We start from the raw sequence: 22,315 nt of genomic DNA, 5'->3' as shown, positions 1-22,315 counted from the left end.
AAAATTTTTTTACACAATTCTTTTTCTATGAGAAATTTTGTTGAGAAAACATCTATCATGATGCTTAAATTTACGCCTTGTCTAAAGTCAGGGATCTCTCCGGGATCAGTATTAAATATAAAGTGGGACGTCTTATGCGGATATTTTTGTTTCTCAACAGGCAAAAGAAGGAAATTATTGAAAGGAAAATAATTATTTGTTTTTTACATTTTTATTTTAAAAAAAGGGGAGAAAAAATCAGTTTCTTATAAATAAAAACACACAAGTTAAAAAAAAAAAACTAATACAGTTGGGTATGTCACACTATAAATATGATTATCCAATCTTCCTTCAGTTTATGTAACAGACCCATTTATACTAAAAGAAAAATTTAGAAGGATGGCCGAGGGTTAGATTTCAGTGCAGGTAAAATTACCTTTCTGATTCACAATTAAAAATCAATCAATTGAACAAGAGCAAAATTTATCTTAAACTTGTAACCAGGGGGCAAATGATATTCAACACCTGCAGCATAAAAACTGAGAGTTTGAAGATAAAAATTCACGATTGTTAGGTCACCCTCTTATACCCACAGCTTTGTTTGAATTCATACCTTTAAGCTTAGTTGCACAATGTGCAGGGCAAATTGCCGACTAAAATGTCCTTTAAAAACAGCTTGACTAAGAAATAGCCTCTCTCAATATCGAAACCTGAATACAGCAGACCAGTTGCACTCTGTAAGTAAGCATTACACAAATTATGTTGATGATCAAACTCGGAAACTTTGTATCTTAGTTATTGTGTTTCAACATTTCTGCAATTTATTTTTGCAAAAGAATTAAATTTTCATGAAATTGCGCTGATTTCCTATTGAAAGTAAAGCACGACGGGAAGTCTGCAAAGATACAAATCAAGATACACGGCCCCCTGGTTGAGCCATCGAATAATTGTGAAGCTGGAATCACAAAAAATTGTGGTATCAGATGATTTGAAGTCTGAATTTACAGGTTTGATTAGCAGGCTTCCTGGGTACAGGGTAAATTATACAGTAAAAATTGGTTAATCTTAAAATGTAAAGGTGAATAAAAAAAGGAGGTAGGGCAGGCATTTATCACTTGTTTTTGGCCAAAAGGACCGTATGTTGGCCACCAGCCGACACTTGAAGCACTGATCGCGTTTCTAGCTGTTTGCCACTGATCTTCGTTGGGATGAGCAGGTCCTCGTCATCACCGGTACCAAGCTGATTGTTAGTTCCCATACCCCAACCCCAAACTTCACCTGTTAAACAGAAAAGAGATTATTTTTAAACAGACTCCTCACAATTAATGATTAGATCACCGTAAGAGTTCCTTTTCTATATATTAGAGATGTCAAGTATCTCAGACTAAAGAGAGGAGTGGTACATATTTCTGTGACAGACAAAGTTTAAAAATTATACAGAAGCTTAAGACAAAACTAAACTGTAAACTTGAATTTTATGAGTAAAGCAAATAAATGAGTTTCAATTATTTCACTAAGAATAACCTGAAGAAACTTTTTCTCAAAATTACTAGTAAATCAATTTTCCAAGAAATGTCACTTAATTCCTTTATCCCTGAAACTCTTTGAAAATGTACTTCGAATTCAATACTCTGGAGCCTTTAGTCATAGGTCCTCACAGTAAAATTGGCTTTCCGCTACTGCCTAGCTGAGGAAAAATACCGTATGAGCATTCAAATATTGCTAAATTTTCCCCACCAAGATATTTACTTTAAAAGAAAGTTATGCATATTTTTCCTTGAAAGTTCCAGATTAAATTGCAAACAATACTGCCTGAAAAAAATCCAGAATTTTCCTAGTAAAATCGTGATTTTTCGAAAGAAATTTGGCATCATTTGAAGGGCACAATGAACCACAGGCAGGGTAAGAATCAAACTTTCAGAAGGTATTAATCCTCATCAAAATTTCCCGCAGAACATGTAGAATGCATTACAAACTTTTAATATTAGGCTGTAGGCAAAGAATTAACATTTATAGTTTTCTTGTAAATAGTAAATTCAAACTTTTGATCGGCACGAGACTTTATGTAATCACCGGCAGTCTAACCAGCCATTAAAAAACAACCTATACATTAGGCAAATGACTGGAGCATGGTTTCACACATATTTCCTTTTTCTTTTGAGAAAAGGCACTTTTGATTTTGTCCAACAAATTGCAGCACATAGGAAAATTCTTCTGCCACAAAAAGGAGCTAGAATTAGTTGAATACTTGATTGGACTCAAATAAACTTAGGTTGTTTGTGAACAGGCAATGTGAACTGACAAATACAAAAACTACAATTTTCTCTTTCACTACTTGAATTCAGAAATTTTCAATGCTTTTATCGTATTTTGTGTGGAATTTTGGTACAGAAACACTTATTGCAGATATTAGTGTGCTTACCATCATCTGACACAGCAAACGACACTGCGCTTCCACTTGCAATATTGACTACATTTTTGTCTTTTAATGTTGGAATAACGGTGGGAACTAGAGCATCTTCATCAATGTCGCCCAGTCCTAGACGACCGTACTCTTTTCTTCCGATTGCATATGTCACACCTGAAAGTCCAAACCGCCATGATACATTACAAAATACTTAATAATTGGTCCGGTAATCAAACTAAAAAAAAAAAAAAATTAGATCTAAGTGCAGAAACTGCCACATTGGCACAGGTTGTTTAATGAATACGTCTTAAACAGTAGTTCCTTATTTCAAAATATAGTCCAATTTGTGGGTATAATGACTTAAAATTTTGTTAAACTTTCAAATATATTATAAAGAATTTACTAAAACAAATTACCTCTAAGCAGAATGTTACTCAGGTTTTTGTGATAAAAAAAAAAAAAAAAAAAAAAAAAAAAAAAAAAAAAAACCAGAGTGGCAATGAAGCAATGTATAATGTAGTGAGGTTGATTCTGGTCGAAGTTACCTGATAAAAGATTTAAAATGATTTGGAGATTTAGTATTTCAATGGTGAAGTGAGTTCCAGAACATTGACTGTTTGCCGCAATCTGGCATTTTCGCCGAACGTACAGTTTTCCATTCAGATTATCAACTTTTCGCACAGCTTATACTTCTAACCAATAAAAAAAAAAAAAAAAAAAAGAACGAAAACAGACAAACTCTTTTGAAAATTGACTAAAAGCGCATTCACAGGGCTTGCTGAGCTGCTGATTCGTCTTGACAGGTCGCTCGATGAACTCTCTGCCTAGACCTCAGTCAAAAGTGCTCGACAGTCACGGGCCAAAAGAATAAATATTTACTCTCCTGTTTATTCTGATTCATTATATTTATTTTCTTGTTCCAAGTTACAGTGATGATAGGGAGCAGCTCAGCAATCTGTTTGAACACGCCTTAACGTCTTCTGCAATCCTAATAACATGATCCGGAATTTTCTGCACCCCTAGGGTGATCAAAGATCACCAAGAGGCACACAAACTGCATCATCTTGTTGAAGATATGTGACATATCTTGACCCTCACTATGCTTCAATAATCAGTGTGCTCAGTGTCATGAGAAAATGCTTAGAAGGGAGAAAGATATCTTTGTTTCTTCATTTATTGCTCTTTATTCAAATTTAAGCAGCTAGTGAGGCCCACGAACATAGGAATCCAATGAGACTTCATTGCTTCTTCTGTAAGTTTTCTTACCGAGCCAAGAAATTTCCTCTAATGCAGGATGCAAACATATGAACTGATAAATAAACATACCATCATTGTCTAAAGCTATAGTGTGGTGTTGGCCTCCGCTGATTTGATTCCACTTTTTGCAGCTAAGAGACTCTGACACGAGGGGGTGAAAATGATTTTTTGTGTTTTTCAAACCTAAAAAATAAAATGAAAATAGGTGATTCTTAGAGCTTTTCCAAAATTCAAATACATGTGCTTTTCAAGACTTTTAAAATTATCGATTAGTAATTCAAGATCTTTCAGGGCATTCTTGGAAACAAAGAGAAAATAAGCGACTGTTTGAGGGCAAAGGGATCTTGCTTCCCAAATTTTAAATTAATTTACCAACATTTTACCCAATAAAAAAAAACCAAAGTCCCGGAGTAATGAGCGTGATAGACCGCAATTAACTGTTTTTTTGTTTTTACAGATCCCTGGGCACAGTATAAACCTTTTACTGGAATGCATAGAAGGGGGGGGGGGGGGGGGGGCATGAACTTCTCTTCCAGCTTTATCGTCCCCCTGCTACATAAAATTCTAACCTCAAACCAATTATAATTAATTAAGTTTTCGTGTAATGACAAGAAATTTCCCATTTAAAATATTTCTTCCACCAAGAGCACCGATGAACCAGAACCACTCTGCATTGCAGATCACCTGGTTCATTGCGTTTCATGCAGTTCACAGATAGACAAGAACCCCTATACTTAATGGCACAAAAAAGCTGCAACTTAATTTTCAGGACTCCATGGAGAAATTTTCTGTTAAATAGTCACCATCCAATTTTCGTCTCAATTTGATAATAATTACCCAATTGAGAATTTCACCCCTGCGGGCCAAGGTCCCTGATTTCTTTGGATTTTGGAATCTATTGAATGTGTTTGCAATTTTTCATTTTGGCCGGTTCTTTTTCTTCAGTTTCAAAACAAGGATAATAAAATATGTACCTACATTTACAACCGGTTAAGTGTACAAAAAAATGATGACAGGAAAAACTACTTCAATTTAGGAATGAGGTTTTTGAATCTGGTTGTTATGTTTTCATAAGTTATTTCTGCTCCTACCAGCAAAATCAGGCATATTTTACAAAATTTTGTTACTGGGACTGATACGGGAGTTAAAAGGAAGGTTCTTTAAAGGCCTTGTTGAACTCATCAGCAAAGTGTTAGGCAGAAGATCATATGAATTCATTTTGATAAGATCGGAGCGGAAGTTTGCTTACCAAGTTGATTGTAATTGTTCAGTCCAAATGCATACACCTTGCTCTTCTTCTTTTCCCTAGCAAAAGTGCAATAAGCTCCAGTCCATACCTCATCAAACTCTAATTTCAATCTTGGATGAAAGGAGACAATCGCAGGCGTTAACAGTTGAACTGGAAAAAAAAGAGTGTATAAAGCGAATAGGACATCTCTAATTTGGTGGTAAAATATTTGGGATACAACCGATCGTTGGGGTCAGAATGAGACTTTATTCACCACTAAGAATGTCCTAAAAATCAAATCACTCTGACAGAACATTGCCAAGTTTCAAAAAAAAAAAATAATAATCTTTTGTCATTTGATCCTAAGGGATGGATTATGAAATTTGGTTTTCATTGCTAATTCACATTAAGAATTTGAACTTTATTTGTAAAAGTAATGAATGTGAGATAATTTAACATTTTCGAAGATTTCAGGTCATAGACTTATAGGAAGATACCTAGATTTGTTGCTTCCCTTTAAGAGAGATCACAAATCAACACTCCTCTATCACTTATTTATTTATTTATTTATTTATCTATCTATCTATTTTTTTTTTATTGTTTTTTTTTTTTTTTTTACAGAAAACAAACTAACATGAAGGTTCAAAAACGTATGCAGATTCTAAAAACACACAAATTTCCAAGATATAACATTCAAGTAGTTTTCCAGTTAAAAAATTGTATGATGAAGTCTGCAACATTGCAATCCTAGCCACGCATTTCCGTACTTCCACTATCAAAATGTGATTGTAGATTTAGAATAGGGGTAAGCAAATAAAAAGGATAATTCACTGCACTTTGAGGGAGAAGTCCATTCTTTGGAGGTTGGGACTCTCGGTGCACTAAGGAAAAAATGTGCTCAATTAGTATCTCTCATCGTTACAGATAATGGCAGAATAATCAATTAGTGAATTGGCTGTCGATGGCTTCTAGTACCCAATCTACAATAATGCCTTACTGAGTTACTGTGCTGAAGTTGACATACAAGGTTATCCTTTGAGCTTTCAACTGTAGTCCCTGCTGCACCTATAGCTGTTAAAAATGAGGAATATTTCTTTGGAAACGAAGAGGACCTACCAATGCCAAGTCGATTGTTTCTTTGAGCGCTACGTTCAGGGAGGCGGCCAAGCTGACCCTGTTCTCCACAGCCACAGGTGTAGACTTGTCCGTCAACTGTTAGAAGAGCAAGATGATCTGCCCCAGAGGCTAGCTTGAGGACGCGTGTCGGAAGAACCAACTCTACAGGCACTTTTTGGATTCCGCTTGGCGTGAGGCCCATTGTTCCATGAGAATCCCTAAACGAACCCCAAGCAAACACACGTCCAGACTCCAACAATGCAGCTGAGTGAGAGTCACCTGCGGTTATGATGACCGCCTTCTCTGGAAGGTCCACTTTTCCTGGTTCCGTTTCACTTCCTTCTTCTGTCGTTTCTCGCCCCAAAGCGCCTTCGTCATTGCAGCCCCAAGTGATTACCTATCCAAACATTTAATACATTGACTCAGTGGAATTTTAGAAGTACAAAAGGTGTTGGTGGCACATTGCGGAGTGAAAAGGGGGTTACGGAACTTTTGAGTTTCCTATCGCAGGGTAACAGGATATTGGTACCAAGCTAGCCCTCAAAAACCTTGCTCCATTTGCAGAATCTAAGTTAAGTGGTTTAAAATGGATGAAAGTAATATTGTTGCTTTATTATTTTGCCATATTGGTACCAAGCTAGCCCTCAAAGATCTTGCTCCATTTGCAGAATCTAAGTTAAGTGGTTTAAAATGGATGAAAGTAATAGTATTGCTTTCAGCATGTAGTTAAAGGTATTTTTGCTTACAATCACTCACTGGCATGGAAATATTTTTGTTCCTGTCGTTCATCAGCAACTGACATAAGCATTTTAGGAATTAATTGAAGACTAAAAGCTCTTATAAATAAATAAAAGAATATATGAATGATAATACATTAAGAATGAAAAGTAGTGTAAGATAATGTGTAGTGTAGTGTAGTTATAGTGTAGTAATGTGTAGTAACGTAGTGTGGTAATGATATAAGCTTCAACCAAGTATTTCCATTTCTAATGTTTTGTTCTTCCAAATTGCAAAAATGTTACTTAACTCCTTCATACTTGACATCCTTTAATTTAGAGCCTGTTTAAAATTAGTTCTTGGACATGGAGTCATTTTATTTAAAAGGAGTACATAATAAAAAATACAGGGGAACAGAAGATTGCAATTACTTCTCCATCAGCGGTAAGACAGACAGTGTGCATGCCACCAGCATAGATGTCAATGATATTGTCCACATCCGGTACAACAGCTGGTTTGTTTTTTTCGAAAATATCTGGTCCGAGCCCCAACTGACCCACTTCACCTTGTCCAAAAGCCAACACCAATCCAGGACCTCTGGAATGCCGAGGAACTGGTTTCACAAAATCCACTGCAAAGAAGAGAACAATTATACGTCTTAAGGAGTTCTTATTAAAAAAAGATACAGAGAGAAACTTGACTCATGTGTGCACAAGAAACTACTACAAATTATTTTCAGAATTTTTGGTGTCCTAACTTTCTGATTAATTATAGACAGTCATGTAAAAATTGCATGGCTTGCAGACAGAAAAGAAAGTAAAATGAAATAAAAAAAGCATTGCAGCTTTGAGTCTGCAATAGCAATGGGATATTGGCTTATGTTAAGTTCTTGGCGTCTCCGAGATTTTTCTTTGAAAAGTCCACCTTAAAATTTAAGATAACTACGTACACTGAAAAGGTAATGATTAGAGTTTGGGAAAGAAAAAATTAGACAAAAGTCACAAAAGGAAACAGCATCATTCAACAGAAATTCACATGCTTAATATTGCCTATCTGTTAATAATACACTTCAGGTTAATGTGACATTTGCCCTTTTTTTCCCCATGATTCTAATTCATCTAGACTAAGCAATTACACAGCGATTTCAGAGTGTGGATTTTCCTCTCATTGGTTACGAAAATTTAGGGGTTGTGAAAACACACTTTTCTGCTACGCTGCAACATCAAGCAGCCTAAAAGCCCCTATTTAGGACAATGTAAAATGCCGCTTGTCATTTAAACAAAGTCAGAACTGGCTTTTGCTTTAAAAGAGTATCAAGTAAAGTTGTTCCTAAACTTCATCTGGGGCAAAACAACTACCATTACAATCTGACGTACATTTCTGACTAAATCTTATTCTTGAAAGAAAAAGGATGAATCTGTGACATGCACACTCTTGAAGATATGAAAACTGGTCAAGAATATCAATTCAGGACTTACGACACGTCTTGACCCGTTTTCTTAGGAGCTTTAACCCACACAAACGACCACTTCGTGTAAATACACATTCAAATGACTTTTTCTCTTGAATTTCTTTTCGTTTCGAAGCTGGATGGTTCAAGCGCCAAAACTGCAAGAGAGACTTCCTCCGCGGGACTGGCGATCTTTCACGCTGGCAAATATAAACCCCATCACATCTCGCACACGATCTTTCTTCCCCTTGATTGGAGTAACCTTGCTGTGAAGGTAGACCCTCATTTTTCAACTTTTTAGCCAGCTCCAGCACCTCCGAGAGGGACCTCTTATTTTCTTGGAGTAGTTTCTCTCGGATGTATCTGTTCTGGGGGAGTAGACCACAGATAAAAATATCTCGAACGATCTCTTCGCGCAACTGTTGAAGGCCACAGTTGATACTCATGTAGTTAAGTTCTGTTACGTATTGGTCAAGTGACTCATAAGGAAGCTGTCGCCGAGAGAACAATTTATTACGCTCGATTGTTACGGTATTTTTGCCGCATGTATGGTTATCAATTTGGATAATTTGATCGTAGCAAAAGGCTTCTTCCACATTCTGAGTGATTGACATCAACATTGTATTAGGCAAGAAAGAGGAGAGAATTTGATTTGTAGCTACAACTGGGCAATACAATGCTCCTTGATTCCATTTCCATTAATTCACAAGAAATTCAGGTACCTCCATGATAGCTTCATGTTTTTGAGATAGAGCTTGAAAGAAGAGATAGAATAGTTATGAGTAAATCATTGCTGTCTTCTCATTAGAGAGAGAAATGAGGAGAGCATATCAACTATCACTATTGGTCAGAAACCATGAAAAAATTACTAAAAGTACCGAGCACTAATGAGGATACAATGTGGTCCCCGAGTGAATAAGTATGACCCTTTGCTTGAGGGTCAGAATTATGTTTGTTCCTCTCTTCTTCTTCACTAAAGATAACGATTATAAGTAGAAGAGAATCTGGTCATGAAAATACAGTGGGACCTTGATTTGCCAAACTTCTCGTCCATGAATTTCTGTTTTCAGTGCAATAATGATTCCTAAATCCAATTCCTTCTTCAACTAAAGATATACCACAGGGTGTGAGAGCTGAGAAACTTTCAGAAAGAAAAACTCAAAACTGAAACTCACAAGAGTGCAGAAACTTTTTGGTGGATACTCCTGTTATTGGTCCTGAGTTTTGTCTCTTCAAACCTTTCCGAACTTCTGTATTTGGTACAGGCATCGTGCGTTTTGATTTAGGTTCAGTCTGCCATGAAAAATACAATAAAATTAGTCTTAGATAAACATATACTATATAACTACTTTGGCTCTGACACAAAATATGGCGTCCATCGAATCACCTTAATATTGATAAATTCAATATTTAACCAACTGAGCACGTAAGATTTTTCTCTGGAACAAATCCCAAGAACCATCCTGAGGGGACAGAGCCTTAGAAATCTGAACTAATCAATGAAGGGAAGTAGGATTTTAACGTTTCCAAAACTTGGATCAAACAGTAATCATTAAAATTTATATGGTTGATTACACAAAACCGTCTTGTCAAATATGGGCAATCCATTGGAAAGAAAGGGAAAAGCCTTGGGCAGAGGAATTCTAGATTGCGCACGATTTTTGGTAACTTTACAGTGCCGAACAATTCTAGTACTGGAGTCTCAATCAAGGGATAAGTTTGACTGGTCTATCAAGTCGCACACTTATTCCGGGGCCATGCGCATGTGTTTTCACAGCCATTTGACAGTAAAGAATACATCACAATTGGGGGTAGGATATGAATGCCGCGAGTCCACGCAGAAAATACATAGATGATGCAGTGAACTGAGTTCGTGAAAACTTCGCAGGATAAGTTAAGTGTGCGTAATTTGGAGGGAAACTTACCATAAAGAGATGAAGCAACAGATCCTACGTGAACTTTCACGGTTTGGCACAGGGCAATGCTGTAAAAGTTCAAAATTAAAATGAGCTACGACACCAAAAAGAACTCAGTTCAACTTTTACTAATGCTTGCTTAATGTCTCTTACCCTTCTCACTTGGAAATCGTGCCTGAAACCGAAAATCTTAGATAATGAAATAAATTACGGCTGAAATGCGACCGTTTCTGGATAACCTCTTGCACAGATTATGTTGCAGCGCTTCAAGGACCCTCCACATAATCAACTGCCCAACATACTCAGAGGGTAGGCAACCTGCTTTGATTTGGAGTATCAGTGCACCAGACAGAAAAGTTTTTATTTATTACATTAAGTTTTACTCTTTTTTGGGGTGGAATGACAATATGGTAAATACTGAGTTCTGCTAGTTTCAAGCGTAATGTTTGGGTTAGATAATTACTGGATCGCCGGTGTCCTGAAAGTCTGCCAAGAGCCTGTAATTTCAAATTTCGCGCCGTAAGCTCTGTTATCACAAAATATTATAGCCAATCAGCTGCTTTGTTTTGTTTTGGCGAGGCAAGTCGTGAAAAGTTTGAGGCTAGGTCTTCATTTTAGAGTTTAGTTACGATAAATTAATTATTTTGTAGAAACTATGATGTGTATACCAATAATTTTATCAGCTAAACTTATGCGTACCTAAATCACATCTTCAGTCATTACTTAAGGTCGTATGTTTGTTTGTTTTGTTATTTTATCAAGAAATCAAGCGCGTCCAAAAGTTGAAAAGTGATCGGCAGGGATGATATTTGTCGGTTTCATTGACGCAGAACTGAAAAATGGGAATGAGGATAAAAAATCACATCGTAATGAAGGTAAGAATGTGTTTCGCGTCCTTCATAACCTAGCCTCGAAATTTCAAAGGAGTTTTTGTGGAAAACTAATCTTCTATAGTCCTTAAAACATTAGTAAAAGTATTTAAAGTCAACGCAAATTTGGAAAAAAAAGAAAAAACATGTCTGCATTCTTAACAAATTGCAAATAGACAACACCCTCAATGTAGTATAGTAGTGTGTCTTAGACTTTGTTTAATAGAATACTAAGTATCAAACAGACAAGATTAAGTACAAAACTGTAGCATTGGACTAGGGAAACTAATGTAATTGGGAAAGACCTGCACTCTCCTCATGCGGAAGTATACCCTGTTAGATTTTTAATTGTTTTATTTTATCAAATCCGTCTATAGATGCTGACCAAATGTTATCATTGCACCAAATTTCTAAGAAGCACCGTTTTCGTACAATACGCGGTTGAAGTTTCCATAATTCGGCAATGAAGCGTTTAAACGATCCCTCTCTCCTTCAGAATTTGAGAACAGGCCTGCTGAGAACAAGGAAAACTCCAATGCGTTCATGCTGAGTGTCAGTCATATCTCAGATTTCGCACGCCCTTTTGCTTCAGCAAAAATACGAGAGCAAGAGGGAGATGGATAGAGTAGGCAGGAACAGATAAGAGGGCAGATATGCGATAAGTTTTTCCTTGTATTCAGGGGGCCTGTTCTTGTGTGCTGAAAGAAAAAGGGATCTTGTTGACTCTTTATCGCCAAACCATTGAAACTTCAACTGCAGATTGTGCGAAAACGGTGCTTCGTAGAAAGTCGGTGTAATGGTTACTTCTGGACAGCATCCATAGACATGTTTGATGCAATATAAAAATTGAAAATCGAACAGGATCTTGGAGTGTGTGGGGTCCTTTTACTTAAAGCCAACTGCTCGATTTCTGTTTGCCAGTTCTGTCTGGAAGCATCAAATTTTGTAATGTAAGTTCTGCATACCCTAAGGTGTTAATGAACAGATAATGTTTGAGTATCAAATGTTGTCTCCTAAAAAAGCCTTGAACATGGAGGTAAGTATACTTGCAAAGAGCTGTTTGTATAATTAAATTAAATAGTCTTTAAATTTTTGTTCGAAAATTTTGTGTGTTAATAATTCTTTTTGTGATCTTTGCAGGTATTGGATTATATAAAGGAGGCAGGTTGCAAAGATGTCAATCACAAACACATCTACGAAAATCTCCGAGTTTTTCCATGCAATGAATCAGATATCAAAGTTACCTTACAGGTGTCTCCCTTATCATGCAAATTTGTGAAACCTTATGAGCTTAGAAATATCAAAAGAGACAGTATTATTCAAGATATTTTCAGAGAGCCGAAAGGAAGCAATGTTTCATTTTTGGTCGAGAAGTCACAGTTTATTTCTAGCTGCTTACAGGAGATTCAAACTCTCAGTTTCCCGACAATTCCTAAAGAGCGCATTGTCATTGATTTCAGGTTTGTTGGCTCCTACTTATTTAACTCCGAGTGAACGTCAAAAGGTCTCTAATTTTTTGCATTTATTTAGCTTGAGGACAAACTGGACGAATCAAAATTTCATTTTTCTCTGAGAATTGTTGGACCTAGATATGTAGATTATTTTGTGTGGTTTTGACCCATTTATAAGTTTTTAAACTCATAAAAGTTCTTACCCTGCTTGCCAATTGGTGACCCTGACAGGAAAAAAGATTTTAGCCTATAGAGGCAAAATTCTCAGGATAGCGAGTTTCATCACGTCTGGTCAAAAAATCGGATATTTCCATCAAAGACAATGGATACAAGTGGAGAGTAGAATGTGAAGGGCTAAAAGTGTCATGAGGCTGTTAAAACTAAAGGTTATTGATCCAATCAATCACATCAAATGTGCTTATTCACTTTTTCAGCTCGCCCAATATTGCAAAACCTTTCCACATTGGGCATTTTCGTTCAACCATAATCGGCAATTTCATAGCAAATCTTTGCTGTTTCTTGGGAAACGATGTGACGCGGCTGAACTATCTTGGAGACTGGGGTACCCAGTTTGGCCTCTTGAGAATCGGGTTAAAATTTTTAGAAATCTCGGAGGAGCAGCTGAAAGAGAATCCAGTTCAGAAGTTGTATGATGCATATGTCAAAGGTGAGATTGCATATCCTCCTGAAATTTTTGTTTGACTTTCCAGTAAAAAAACTTCTAATAACAATAATTATCATCTCGTTATCTTTTATTATAATGTTCCTCACGATTCCCTGAGTAAGATGAGCTTTTAAAATTGAACTTCCTGTGTGCCAATCTCGAGAACATTGAGCCAGAAAATTAAATGCAGTTATACTTGCATTATCATACGGAAAAACACAGAATCAAGAAGTGAGCTCCCCTTGTCTCATCTTGTGTCGGCTGGGGAATTAAGACGGTGTGTCAACTCAGTCCAGAACAAACAGTTCTCAGCAGATTCAGCAATGGTGCCACTTCTTCGCACGATAACACCTGTCATATTGCCGAAAAATGCACTTTTCAGTAGAATACATGGTAGATTCCATGACGTATGAGTTTTTTAACGGAACGTAGCTCTTTTTTGCTACAGCATCTAGTGAGTGTGATAGTTATTTCCAACCTTTGTGCCAATGATTTTCAAACCATTTTGAGTGTGTAAATTTCTTTTAAAGGCAACGCTCTGGCAGATAATAGTTTAGCATTGTACCAAAAAGCAAAAGAGGAATTCACCAGCTTGGAACGAGGCAGCAATCCGGAAATCATGGCCTCGTGGGCAATGTTTAAACAGTACACAATAGATGATCTTGCCAAGACGTACAAGCGGTTGAATGTGAACTTTGACCAATACTCGTGGGAATCAGACTACGCAGCTTTCAAGATACAGCATGTACTCAGTCGTCTCATTCCCTTGGCCAGCGAAAGAGACAATGGTCTTCAGGTCAATATTTTTACTTCTTTTCAATCACCCCCTGGGAAAATTTTTTCATAGTAATGCAATCTGGTCACCAAAGAGCACAATGCAAAAACAGTAAAAAACTGGGCAGTCATAAAAATAAATATATTGATCTCACTAGGTAAAATTTTGTCAAGGAGCAGTATTACCAATCAAGAGATTTTTTAAAACACCGTGCAGGTAGTACCTATTTTTCATGAAAACCCTAATCAGTTTCGCATCATGGTGTACTAAAAAATTATTTGCTGAGCAATTGTAGTGCTATCAGTCCAAAAGCTCCTCAGAAAATTCTTCACTAATGCTTATTTTTTTCAAAAACTGCCAGCACTCAAATTCTCATCCCTCATACCGTTTACCATTATTGTCAGAGATATTTTATTGAAGTTACTCGCTCAAAAACTTTAAATCATAGTCACAGCTAATTGAGAGCCTAAGAAAAACTGCCACTTGTGAAAATTTAATGAAAATGATCAGCCATTACTTCATTTTGCATTATATTTCATTTCTCATTGAACCATGATAAATACGATCATCAATAAGTTATTTGTAAAATTTTTACACTGTCTTCTCTGGATAATTTATATGTAATTATTAGCAATTATGGTAATTTATTATTTTTCCTTAATACGTTCACAAACAAATAGTACTAATTTTATTTTTCACAATAATGGGGCTCAGAGACCCTCTTGAGCTTTGAATTCTTCGATGAATTAGAAAACAAAGGTAATCCTTTTCTGTATTTATGATTTCTTGATGCTGCAGCACATCAACAGTGAAACTACCAGATGATATCTCCGTTTGTGACGTTGCAGACTTTCTGTCAAACTTTACTTCTTAACTGTAGAACCACTTATCGTCAATTCTTAAAAACGTCCATAATTTTTCTTCCCTCCGAAGCAAATTCTAGAAGAACTTCAAGGAATGATGTTGGCTTGTTCTCCTGTAAAAAAATAAAATAAGAGCGGAGATTTTTAAACACAGCAAAGGAGATTTGTGGTTTGGGAGTTTCACTATCAACTTGTCAGTAGCTGTTACACATGACTCGTTTGTGCACTGTATTTATAAAGAAATGACTAGTGGGAAATAGCTCAAAATTATTCAATGTCCCATTATTCGCAGCATCCAAGAGCAGTGATGAAAAAACTATTTTTTGTTATCTCCTAAAAATTGGGTCATTGAATAACGGTCTTTTTGTCGTGCAAATGAATTTAGGAATTTGTATGATCAATTCCTAAAAAAATTAATAATAATCTTCCCGCAATGCCATAAAATCGGATCTGCAGAATTGGCCATTTCTGTACAATCAGGAGCAAAAAGTAGCGGGTTCTGTCTGTGTGAGTAACTTTGCCGAACATCTGGAAACAGAAAGTAGTAACATCAGCTGAATTTTCCTCTTTTTTATTGTGACTGTCGGGAAAAAGAGGGAATCCCTATGGGAATTTGTTTGTTTAAGCCCCCCTCGTCTCCTGCCCATTTTGCTCTATTGTTCACAGGCAAGTAATTGATGTCCTCTTTTTGTGTTGGAAGACTATTGTATGATGGTAATTTCTGTCTGATAGGTAGTGGTATTGGACAATGGGAAAGAGGCTCCAATACTCAAAAGTGATGATTCCACATTGTACCTCACACGTGACATAGCTGCAGCAATAGATCGCTATGAGAAGTACAATTTCTCTGCCATGTTGTACGTAGTGGATAGAAATCAGGCAGAACATTTTGGTTCATTGTTCAAAATTCTGGAAAAGCTTGACTACCCTTGGGCCAAAAATCTGGTGCATGTGCAGTTCGGTCGTGTCAGGAAAATGAGCACCCGCAAAGGAGAAGTTGTCTTCTTGACAGATATTTTGGATCAGGCAAAGGAACTTATGATCCAAAGACAGAAACAAACTTCCAGTCAGTATACATGTCCAATTGATTCAATTAGATTTTTCTTTATATTCGGGTTAGATCCTTGCTTTCCCATCATGCAAATAGTTCTCACATTACATGGAATTTTTGTGGGCAGGCTTAGTGAGAGTCAAAGAACGTGCTTAAAATTTTTCTTCACAGAGAGGCTATATCGACGGTGTAAGTCGGCAATCACATAACTTGGCTTGCGACGTCGCAGACTTCCTTTATACTTTATTTTTTAAACGGAAAACTACTCAACAGCAATTCTTTAAAACTGCCATGATTTTTCTTCTCTGTGCGAAGAAATTTCTGCAAAAACTTCAAGGAATGATGTTAATTTGTTCTCCTTTAAAAATATAAGATAGAGGCGGAGATTTTCAGACACCGCAAACGAGATATGTGATTGCCGACTTACACTGTCGATATGTATGTTGAAGGACTTAGCGCAAAATTATGGGTTCAACAATTTTCCTCATAAACATCAGTGCACAAAAAAGTTTTCAGTGCAATATTTCTACCAGATATTGCTTGTGAAAATGCCAAAAGATTCTTTTCCAGCCCTGCAATATTCTTATTCCATTTTTAACGTGTTTAATATTTCAGTTAAAAACCGAGGAAGGAAGATTTGGAAGTTAGTATACAATTTTTGGAGCTTTTCATAAGAGTTTCTAATTTTACCTTCCGCGAACCCATTCTTTTATTCTAGCATCATTATTATCATTTTCTGCTTGTCTCTTGTGTAAGAGAAGAAGTACGATGATAGTATCTCACTAATGTTCGTATTTTTGTGTTTCCAGCAACCAAAGATTTATCTTTTTCAAATTCTGATGATCTGGGGATTTCAGCACTTATTGTACATGACCTGAAGCATAAACGTAATGCCGACTTCGATTTTAAATGGAGTGAAGTCTTAAAAGTAATTTAATAATTTTTGTTTTTTAAATTCCTAAAACTAAATTGACATGTTTATCTTTGCTGAGAGGAGTATTTTTCGAAGATTCTGTCTCATAGTGCACCCAAAAATGTTGAACATGGAGAGGAGCTATAATATTTTGAAGCTTGTAATTCAAGAAATGCTTTTGAGTAAAAATTATTTATAATTTTGATCCGCTATGCTCAGGATTTTAAACCCTCCACTGGTCCAAAAATAAGTCAAAATGATTGTCTTGTTTTTGGGTTAAGAGAGTTTTTGGGTTAATAAGAGTTTTCTCCTTGGCGAACTCAAATTTAATTTTTTTACCTTACTTGACAGCCATTGAGCTCCCAGGTTTGCCTTCTCTTGTGGTCAGTCATATTCTTATTTTAGCCTATTTGCACTTTTTATCTCCTGATATCTTTGACAGCAAAAAGAATGAACTGCGTAAGACTTTGCAAGCGAAAATAACTTGCATGACATCAAGCCTCGATGTTTTGTTGCCTGATTTGGGCTCTTATGAGAGTTTGCTATACTTCAGAAAATCTACTAAATGGTCTTGTGTCTGAAGACAGGCAATACCGCCTGGAACATTTTTCGTGTTTGCACCAAAGGTAGCTGTATCAGTGGATTTCCTGAGAAATGACCAACATTCTCTGTTTTCAGGTGATCAGGAATTATTGGTTGTTTGCTAAATCAATAATTAGTTTATATCACTTTCACCTATTAATAATCGACTAGCCTCAAAAATATTAAAATACTAATAAATTTAATCGAGGAGAAATTCTTTTAAATATGCCAAAATGTACAAATTACACATTTTTTTAACATAAAAATGTCTCTTGTACTTTCATGAGTGATGCATATCTTTTATGTTCATTTTTAGAGTTGTATTTTTCAAACGTTCAATTTTACCCTGCATATTTCATCTTTTTGAGCGAGTTTGGCTTTTACCTCTTTCTCTTACTCTCAAACCAAGTTTCTAAGCATTGCCAAGAGACCGTTGAGACCTAATAACTTTTATCGTGCCTAATTAATGTATGTTAGGCCTTGTCTCCACGGGATGTTTTCATGGGATTTGTTCCAAGTTCGAATTGGAGGAATGAAACTTCTGGGATTTTTCCCGGTTACCGTCTCCACGGGACGGGGCTCATACAGTCCTGCGACTAGTTTGCGCGGGAAGATAAAGTAGTTTAAGTTGAGTATTTAACCGGTATCATAATAATAAATGCACTCAATTGACAATTAGACACATTATTTTAACTAAACAAACATTAACAATGTAGTAATGAATAAAATATCGCACAATTCGTTTTCACTTCTTCTTCTTCTCTCAGTGGGCCCTAGGGGTACAAGTACCATACATGGTACTGGGAAAAATATTGATTAACTCAATATTTTTCCCAACTTCGCAAGTGGGATTTTTCCCTGGGACAAATCTCGTGAAACGGCTCGTGGAGACAAGGCCTAGATGTTCAATTGTCACGAGTCCTAACATCTGTTTATCTTGTCACTTATTCAGTTTGAAGGAGATGGTGGATTGAAACTGCAATACACGCATTGTCGCTTGGTTAGTCTCAGAGAAAAAGTAGACCTCTCTCTGCCCTCACAGTGTGATCCCTCAGTTCTAACCGAACCAGAAGCGGTAGCACTTGTAGCTCAAATTGCTGCGTAAGTATCATATCACCTCTGCTTTTTGAACTAAAAAAATAAAACGTTAACAAAGTTATGAAGGCTTTTTTCCCATTATAATTGAACGATATTCTACATACTGACCAAGTTAAATGGAAGCACACCAAGTCGAATTTCGAAAAAATTAAGTTAGGAGTAGTTTTGAATAGTCGTAAATTTTCTTTCGTTGAAAATTCCAAGTCAAGAATCAATACCTGGAACATGAAAATATTTGTTCAATTTTGTCCCCAGCATCCAGTCTCTCGTAGGAATAAAACCTAAAATCTCTTTTTCTCTGTTCAACTTTGACGTAACTTGATAAGTTTCTATTGAGCTCATTAATGTTAATACATTAAAAGGGGTAAATGTTCAAATATAGTGATTGATATTTCTTAAAAAAAACTTGAGGCATTCATTATTTCAAGTAGAGCTTGTTTGAAAGTAACACAGATGAAAAATGTAATATGAGAGCTCAATACTCGTTTTGGATAAGAAATCACCATGCTTTGCAGGTTGCGCTTCTAAAATTAGATTCTGGAATCAGTGATCATTTTTATAGTATGGCAGGTAAATTAAGAGCTGACACTCCAAAGCATTAGCGGCATACCTCCAGATTTTATAGAAGACAAATGAGCATTTAAAGTTCTGTATTGAAGACTATAAATCAATATTACGCTTTTAGGACTCAATGAAGATGCAGGATATACCTATAATGCTCAATGGGTGTGCTATAGTTGCTGTGAGAAATTATTCATGATTGGTTCGAACAAGGCTATTTCACTTACACCTATTTTTCTATATTGTACGAGTTGACAGCTTCTGATAGCATTATTTTTAGTTGCTTAAGGGCGAATTGAAAAAAATTAACACTAGCTACAGTGTTTTCTTAATTTTTAACAGAATATTCCATAATTTTCACATTAATGTCCTGGACTCATGATAAGTTTTGAAGAATCTGATAGTGTACCTAATGGACCACTAGACAAGGTAAGAATTTGAGCATTCTGATCCATGTTTCTTAATTAAAATTCCACGTAGCATACGACGCGCACAACGAAAATCACCGAAATTAACTCCTTTCACAGATATTTAATGATTCTTGATGCGTGATTTCAAACCACCCGCTTATGAAAACTCAATGCTCTACATGATTCACATCGTGCGCGAAATGTTATAATGACAGTCTCTGCAATTTGAAAATCTGGCAACCTTAATCTTGACCCCGTGGCTCAGCTGTAGCAAATTGCTTACAGTTTGAACAACACATGGTGGAAAATGAACATTACTCGATTGAGAAGCTTGTTGAAACCGTTGTAGTGCGCGATTTCACTCACGTAGAGCTTTGAGTTTCTTGTCAGCAGGCAGTTCAAATTCCTCATAACCAATGTGAAATAAAAACGTTAATATCTTCATTTGAAGTTTGTCTCATTAGTTTTCATCGCGCGAATCGTGCTCTACATGAAATTCTGGTTAAGAAACATGTATTAGAATGCTTAAATTCGTACCTTATATAGTGATCCATCGTTGAATCAAATCACAGCAGTGGTTCCCCTGTGTGGTAAAATTTCTTATTACGTTGCATTGAAGTTACACCTCACTCAGTCTTGCAACACCAGTTTCAAATATCCTCAGGCTGTGAGGCCTTGTTTAGTCGGCATCAACATATGGATTAAAGCACTACACAGTAAGTTTTCTTTTTAAAATTACTCAAGAAAAACTAATCTCACAATGGAAAATCTGGAAATCAACTCCTAAAAATGACACAAATGTTAACAATTAATATTGCTTAAATCATAAAAATACAAATAACATAATTTCTATCATCTAAGTCCTCTTCATCCATGTCAAAAGTAATTGCCGTTATCCCCTTCAGGAGTTGATTTCCAAATCTCCCGTCTTGTGAGTTGTTTTCTTAGTGAGATTTTTTCTAGTTCAGACCTTATCTAGTGGCCCATCATCTGACCTCTTTTTCTTCAAATCTCAAAACTGATGTTTTTTCGATGGACTCATGAATTAAGTAATTTTTTAAATGTTTCTTTTATCTTTTCCTTTTTCTGTGGAATTTTCAGGTTTGATGATGCTATCATCAGGGCATATTATAGTCTAGAAGCGAACGTTCTTGTGCATTATCTATTTCAACTTAGGTGAGTCAACTAAAATAGTCAACTGTTCCAAAATACCACTTCTCATTACGCTTCATTTACCCTTTTTCCTCCTTTGTGAGTGTATTGATCTTCATGTTCAGGAAGTTAACGGTATTTACTGTGCCGTAGGATTGAAGAATCCAGCACGTTTCAAGCTCATGTTGAAAAATGATCATACGGTTCTTTTGTCTTGCTATTTGATTGTCTATATAGAGTGCAAATGGTCGTATACTTCTCTAGGCTCCTCGATTTTTGCATATTTTCATTCTCTGGAGATAACCAAAGAGATAGTATGTAAAATGTTCTCTGATTTCATTTTACATGCACTAAAATTGTGGTGCTTACTAAAGTTGTAGCCTTGCATGCCAGGGAAATAAGAAATTAATAAGTTCCTCTCTGCCACTCTAAGCCCACTTTGCTTCCGGCACCAAAATCCACTAGAGATTCTTTTCGTGGATTTTTCTCATCATCAAGTGAAAGCGCCAGAAAAAGACCGCTATATATAACCCTGTCCCTCTAAAGTGTTATTTTCTATAATGTCAATATCCCAGATTTAGCTTGCATTGTCCTTTTTCAAAGATAATGAGTACTCCTTAAATACGAATAATACGAAAACAGAATTCGAAAATGTGGGTTAACTCAAATTTGCTGACTGTATAAGCCTTGTTAAGATTTTTTGAGGCTCCTCTACAGAATACGAAAATGTGGGTTGACTCAAATTTGCTGACTGTATAAGCCTTGTTAAGATTTTTTGAGGCCTTGAAAAAATATCAAAATCAAGTTTTTTTTAAATACCTTTAAGGATAAATTAATCTTTGTTATGGACAGCATTTTATTATGAAAGCATTTCAATTAGAATTCAACTAACTTCTGAGACAGCCATAAATTGAAACCTTAAACTGTGAATCTAATGCTAATTTTTTTCCCCCAGTAATTGCACCAATAGATGTCTGAAAGTTTTGCGGGTGAAAGATGAGCCGCCAGATATTGCCTGCCAACGTCTACTTCTGTTCCACACTGCCGAACTAGTCTTAAAACAAGGAATGAAATTACTGGGCCTCAAACCACTTGACTGCATGTAAAATAAGTTATCTTAAGAAAACGGAAGGGTTGAAATAAATAGCTGTTTCGACCATTCTTTTTTTTCTTTAATTTCTGTCTCATCTTTTAAGAATCAGAGATCGATTGGATGGAGTTACGCAGTGGGAACACAATTCTATTGAGTGTTTTGAAACAAGACTCGTATACAGTGGTGTAGGACTGCTAACTTGTGTAAAATAGGAATGTATAAAAAACTAGAGGCAGGCAGTCGACAATATTGACAGCATCAGCAGGAGAAGCAGGGGGAGCGTGCAACAACCACCCAAGATTCCAATAAACCCCACAGTCAATTAGGCGTTTTTAACCCTCCTGATCTGACGATGTGTTTTGTTTGCTCAACTTGTTTGAGTTCCTGCTAACTAGGTTCAGGAGTACAGACCTATTTGCAAAAATTTAAAGGAATGTAACAGTCCTATCTACTCTAGTCCTTCTCGGCGCTCAACTTCTGTGTTTGGCACTTAAAGCTTGTCTTCAATTTGCCACAGGACTTTATTAGTCCCAGCCTCCTTATGACTAAATTTTAGACAAATTCATCTTCTCAATATATGATTATTTTTTTTCGACAAAAGGCCAGGGGGTTGATTACTGAAATCGATAGACAAAGAAGACGAGAAGAAAATGGAACTATCCTATTGGTGGAAGCGGATGGTTGCAATGGACAAAGGAGGTAAGTAATAGACTAACTGACAGCAACGACGCACGTGAGATCCTAAAGTTGGTCCCTTGTTCCC

The 22,315-nt window shown here is 36.3% G+C and overlaps 2 protein-coding genes and 1 long non-coding RNA gene across 3 annotated transcripts; 1 reads left to right on the top strand and 2 right to left on the bottom strand.

Moving 5' to 3' along the window:
- Positions 1-191: 191 nt before the first annotated feature.
- Rcc1 (Regulator of chromosome condensation 1) lies at positions 192-10,338 on the bottom strand. Its single transcript, XM_019061033.2, has 8 exons — positions 10,080-10,338; positions 9,330-9,447; positions 7,136-7,335; positions 5,988-6,384; positions 4,893-5,042; positions 3,713-3,826; positions 2,402-2,560; positions 192-1,257 (listed from the first exon to the last, which is right to left on the bottom strand). The coding sequence occupies exons 1-8, from the start codon at positions 10,080-10,082 to the stop codon at positions 1,091-1,093; spliced, it is 1,308 nt and encodes a 435-aa protein (XP_018916578.1). The 5' UTR covers positions 10,083-10,338; the 3' UTR covers positions 192-1,090.
- A 309-nt stretch (positions 10,339-10,647) lies between these two features.
- On the top strand, positions 10,648-21,620 carry ArgRS-m (arginyl-tRNA synthetase, mitochondrial). The gene is made up of 9 exons (XM_019061032.2): positions 10,648-10,945; positions 12,080-12,399; positions 12,825-13,057; positions 13,585-13,850; positions 15,425-15,758; positions 16,553-16,671; positions 18,191-18,339; positions 20,409-20,483; positions 21,415-21,620. The coding sequence occupies exons 1-9, from the start codon at positions 10,910-10,912 to the stop codon at positions 21,563-21,565; spliced, it is 1,683 nt and encodes a 560-aa protein (XP_018916577.2). The 5' UTR covers positions 10,648-10,909; the 3' UTR covers positions 21,566-21,620.
- LOC140224526 (uncharacterized) lies at positions 13,857-20,400 on the bottom strand. The gene is made up of 3 exons (XR_011899797.1): positions 19,915-20,400; positions 18,445-18,554; positions 13,857-14,805 (listed from the first exon to the last, which is right to left on the bottom strand). It is a non-coding gene; the product is annotated as an uncharacterized lncRNA (long non-coding RNA).
- Positions 21,621-22,315: the final 695 nt, after the last annotated feature.

Source organism: Bemisia tabaci, chromosome 4 (genome assembly GCF_918797505.1).
Source record: "Bemisia tabaci chromosome 4, PGI_BMITA_v3".
In the NCBI taxonomy this organism is placed as follows: domain Eukaryota; kingdom Metazoa; phylum Arthropoda; class Insecta; order Hemiptera; family Aleyrodidae; genus Bemisia; species Bemisia tabaci.
The sequence above is the reverse complement of the archived record's forward strand: the minus strand, read 5'-3'. Positions and strand labels throughout refer to the sequence as shown.